This window comes from Limulus polyphemus, unplaced genomic scaffold (genome assembly GCF_000517525.1).
Source record: "Limulus polyphemus unplaced genomic scaffold, Limulus_polyphemus-2.1.2 Scaffold9552, whole genome shotgun sequence".
NCBI classification, from domain to species: Eukaryota; Metazoa; Arthropoda; class Merostomata; order Xiphosura; family Limulidae; genus Limulus; species Limulus polyphemus.
This window is the reverse complement of record NW_013675162.1, coordinates 10,792-15,787: the sequence shown is the minus strand read 5'-3', so window position 1 is coordinate 15,787 and position 4,996 is coordinate 10,792. Positions and strand designations below refer to the sequence as shown.

Sequence of the window (4,996 nt, the reverse complement as noted above, 5' to 3'; positions counted from 1 at the left end):
AGTACAGTGATTGTACTATTTACACTGATTCTCTTAGCTCTCTACTGGCCTTGGAATCTTTTAACGTTAGTTCTCACCTGTTCTTGTCGAAATTCAACAACGACTGGCCCATTTTTCTCTATCTTCTGTTTCCATCTAGTTTTTCTGGATCCCTGGCCACGTCGGTATTAACGGAAACGAGCTCAATGACACCGCAGCTAAGTCCGTCTACTCCGGTGCCGTCACAGCCGTGCCTGTCCCGTACATGGACTACGGTCCTGTCTTCAAGGCGCGGCTTCATGCCATTTGGCAGTCGACTTTGGGTGAGCAACGTCATAACAAGCTTTTTCAGATCAAATCTTCTGTTGCTTTTAAACACCGACTATTAGGTACTGGTGAAAATAGGTCAGAATCTAAAGTTCTTGCACAAACTATTGACTGTTTTGTAATGCTCATTAATAAGGATTTTGTGAATGGCCTCTAATTCAGTTTTTTTGATAGTCCGACAAATATATATTTTTTTTGACACGCAAATTAAACTGAATGTTCCATATTTTTTATGTGAGAAGTGTTCTAAACACGTGTAGCACCCTGTCAGGGGGATGTTTGGTGTACCAGGGGAAAGTGTTGTGTGTCTTACAAATAATATGGGCAGTATAGTTTTTGTAATGCTTCCTTTGAATATTTGTTACTGAAAAATATTATTCTTCATAAATATTACCTGATTGTTAAGTATTGCCACGGTTAAGTTAATTTTAAGCCGAACGATGGCGCTGCTAGTGGCCCTTGCTAATTTGTGTATTGTGTGTGCTCAATTTTACATCATGTCATATTTTTTTCAGTTTGTCTATCGCTTTTTCTTTCCAACGGTAGCAATATGTACTAAAAATATTGAATGGTCATTCATGCGAGGTTCGTGGACAATACGACTTCTCATTTCGACATAGTTTTTTTTAGTTATACTTTTCACAGACTCTGTTTTCTTGGCATTTTCAACCCTTACGAGCCTTCCAGTGGTATAGCGGTAAGTCTACGGTCTTATAATGCTAAAAACCAGGTTTCAGTACTCGTGATGGGCACAACACAGGTAGCCCAATGTGCAGCTGTGTGCTTAACTACAGAGAAACATTATCAGCCGGGCCCAAGATCCCATTGTTCAAGTCGTCCCTAATTTAGAGCAGCTGACCACGAGGAGGACAGTCAGTTAGCACCTACTACCTGCCTGATTTTTCTTCTTTGAATAGCGGGATTGACTGTATCTTTATAATGTGTCCCAGTGTGCTGAGCGTTTTTATCTTGACTTTTCTTCTTTGAATAGCGGGATTTATTGTGTCTTTATAATGTGTAGCACAACCCGACCTACTGGCCAATAAGCCACCCCTGGTCTTTCAGACTTTGGACATGACCATAGATAACCATTTATTCCTTGAATTTATCGTTAAAAATTACATATTTCATTGATAATTTATTTAACTAGTAGAGGTCTGAATTTATGATTACACTGTATATGTAAAGTTAAGAGTTATTTTTCAGTTTTTCCTACTGACAAGGCCCGGCATGGCCAGGTGGTTAGGGCGCTCGACTCGCAATCTGCGGGTTCGAATCCCCGTCCCACCAAACATGCTCGCCCTTTCAGCCGTGAGGGCGTTATAAAGTGACGGTCAATCCCACTATTCGTTGGTAAAAGAGTAGCCCAAGAGTTGGCGGTTGGTGGTGATGACTAGCTGCCTTCCCTCTAGTCTTACACTGCTAAATTAGGGACGGCTAGCGCAGATAGCCCTCGTGTAGCTCTGCGCGAAATTCATAACAAACAAACCTATTGACAAATAGGCTATTAAAGCCACCTAGTCCCGCCCCCTTCCTCCCTAGTGGCACAACGGCAAATCTGAAGGCTTTTAAGACTAAAAACCGGTTCTCGATACCCGTATGTTGGGAACAGTACAGATAAACACATTATGGAGATTTGTGCTTAACTAAAGAAAAAAAAATCATTCGGCACTCATTCATAGTAATTGCTTTTTATTTATGTGTTCAATAACTGCACGACATTATATTTCTGTATTATGATATATAAGCGACAACATATTTTCCAACCTACAACGTCGAACGAAATTAACCAGAAATCTAATAAGCTCCGCGCTTTTTGATTCCATCAAACGCAGCCGTGTCGATTTCGTCAAAGTTTCGTTTCTTCAGTCCTCCAAAAGCAGCCGTGTCAATTTCGTCGAATGTTCTTTTTTTGAACGCTCCTCCCATCGCGGCTCTGTCGATCTCGTCGAAGTAGCGTTTCGGCCACGAGTAGTGTGGAAACGGTCGTAATATACCATTACGGCCTGAATCCATGGCAGCTGTTTCTGGATGAGCACTCTCAAGGTGACCCGCTCTTCTCACATATTCCAAGTTTGGATTGTTGTTCTATATACCACAAAATAAAAATATGTTTTAATAAGACAGATTTTATTGTCATAAAAAGTAACGAAATTTTTTTTTCATTTAATTTTATGATTCGGACGGTTAGTTGATATATATAGTGTGATAACTAGGCGTTTAGCTTTTGAAACTGAGTGATAGTGATTTCTTCTATGATGCGCACCAATGACTTATTCCATATTGTTTTCTAGTGATTTATACATTATGCGCTAATGACTCATTCTACACTGTTTTCTAGTGATTTATACATTAAACGCTAACAACTTATTCATATTGTTTTCTAGTGATTTATACATTAAACGCTAACAACTTATTCCATATTGTTTTCTAGTGATTTATACATTATACGCTAATGACTCATTCCACACTGTTTTCTAGTGATTTATACATTAAACGCTAACAACTTATTCCATATTGTTTTCTAGTGATTTATACATTAAACGCTAACAACTTATTCTACACTGTTTTCTAGTGATTTATACATTATACGCTAATGAACTTATTCCATATTGTTTTCTAGTGATTTATACATTATACGCTAATGACTCATTCTACACTGTTTTCTAGTGATTTATACATTAAACGCTAACAACTTATTCCATATTGTTTTCTAGTGATTTATACATTAACGCTAATGACTCATTCCACACTGTTTTCTAGTGATTTATACATTAAACGCTAACAACTTATTCCACACTGTTTTCTAGTGATTTATACATTATACGCTAACAACTTATTCCATATTGTTTTCTAGTGATTTATACATTATACGCTAACAACTTATTCCATATTGTTTTCTAGTGATTTATACATTATACGCTAGTGACTTATTCTACATCGTGTGCTAGTGAAGTATCATCAACCACATTATACGCTAGTGACTTATTCCATATTGTTTTCTAGTGATTTATACATTATACGCTAGTGACTTATTCTACATCGTGTGCTAGTGAAGTATCATGAACTACGATAGTGTTCATTTTCATAAAAGGGATCGCAAGGAATTATACAAAACCCTGATAGAACGTTCGGGCAAAAAGCACCTTAAACAGTAAAGATTCAGTTCAAACCAAACTTTAAAACCTTTACTATTGACTCCTAAGGCTGTACACATATAAAAATGCACAAAAAAGAACGCATGTTAGATTTATAAGGAAAAGAAAATCCGCTCAAAACGGCCTATTTGTAATTCCTCTTTTTTCTTCTTCTTCTCTTGCCAGCCTAGAATAAAAATGCTTGATATATTGTACCCAAACCTTTTGTAGAATACTAAATAAGGTACTGCAAAAGTCGTAGGGGTATTGAAAAGTCGATTTGTTTCTTCTATGTGTTAAATAAGCTAAAAAACATAATAATTCTAGTGTAAACGATGTCATCATTACCCATTGAAGTTAACTTTCTTACAAATATTTGGTGTTCCTTTAAAAAGTTTAAGCACAGGGTGAAACAGGCATTACCAGCCAATAATAGATGGACATTAGATGACTGTAACATGCAGATACTCAATGCTTTGTACACTATACAATCGGTGTTTTTAAGGAGCCAACCTCTATATTATGTATGAAATGTAAGAGTAAAAAAATATCAATGTATATAATAATAAATTTTATTACACACATTCGTAGGATAATTACTTTAAAGGACATAAAGGTTTAATTTAAGTTATGTTTTAGACGTATGTTTTATTTGAAAAAGCTGCTTTTCTATTGGTAAAATTTTATACGCGCTTAATAGGGGTTGTGTATTAGTCTAGGCATATATTTACCCATTGCTATGTATTATATATATAGAATTTAGTTACACATAAACTATAAATGCTCACTATATTCTCAAACAAATCGCCAGCTGCATTTTACATCTCGAAGTAAAGCGATCAAACAGTCAATAGCTACAGTAAATCATCATGAACCATATCGACTGGCTACTAGCTATGTTTATTATCAATACAATGTATAAAGTTAGCTACTATATCAAGTAATCCTTTGCCTATATATTTGAGCATAAAAAATCCAGCAAACAAAATAAATAAAAAATTGGGAACTTAAAAACCTGCAAATGGGGATCGTAAAAAAAGTAAGAAAACAAGGCTGGAGATACTGTAGACATTATTTACTGAAACTACAAATCCCTATTTTGACTCCACTAAATGTAATTCTAGGTACCAGCATGGAGCCAAAATAGGGATTTGTAGTTGTTTTTATTTTTGGTTTATTTCTTTTCAAGCGCAAGAGTACACAATGAGCTACTTGCGTTGTGCTCACCGTGGGTATCGAGCCACGATATTTAGCGTTATAAGCCCGGATCTTACCGCTGAGCAAACGGAAGGGTGGGCTTATTTTTAGTCGATTGGGTTTATATTTTACTGTTTCAACCATACTTGGTACTATGTGCTCCGAAGCGATTGGTCAAAGTACAAAATAGCGTTTCAGTTCAAACCATCCGGTGATTCAGCGGAAAGTCTGAGGGCTTAAATAGCCAAGAACCGGGTTTCGATACTCTCTCTCTCTCTCCACACACACACACACACACACACACACACACACACACACACACACACACACACACACACACACACACACACACACAC

The 4,996-nt window shown here is 36.6% G+C and overlaps 1 protein-coding gene across 1 annotated transcript in view; it reads right to left on the bottom strand.

The window, feature by feature from the left end:
- Window positions 1-1,981: 1,981 nt before the first annotated feature.
- Window positions 1,982-4,996, bottom strand: part of LOC111083447 — a 5,079-nt gene continuing 2,064 nt past the window's right edge. The window contains exon 2 of the mRNA XM_022379969.1: window positions 1,982-2,394. Coding sequence (XP_022235677.1) covers window positions 2,104-2,394 — 291 coding nt within the window. The 3' untranslated portion in view covers window positions 1,982-2,103. The remainder of the gene's footprint in view (window positions 2,395-4,996) is intronic.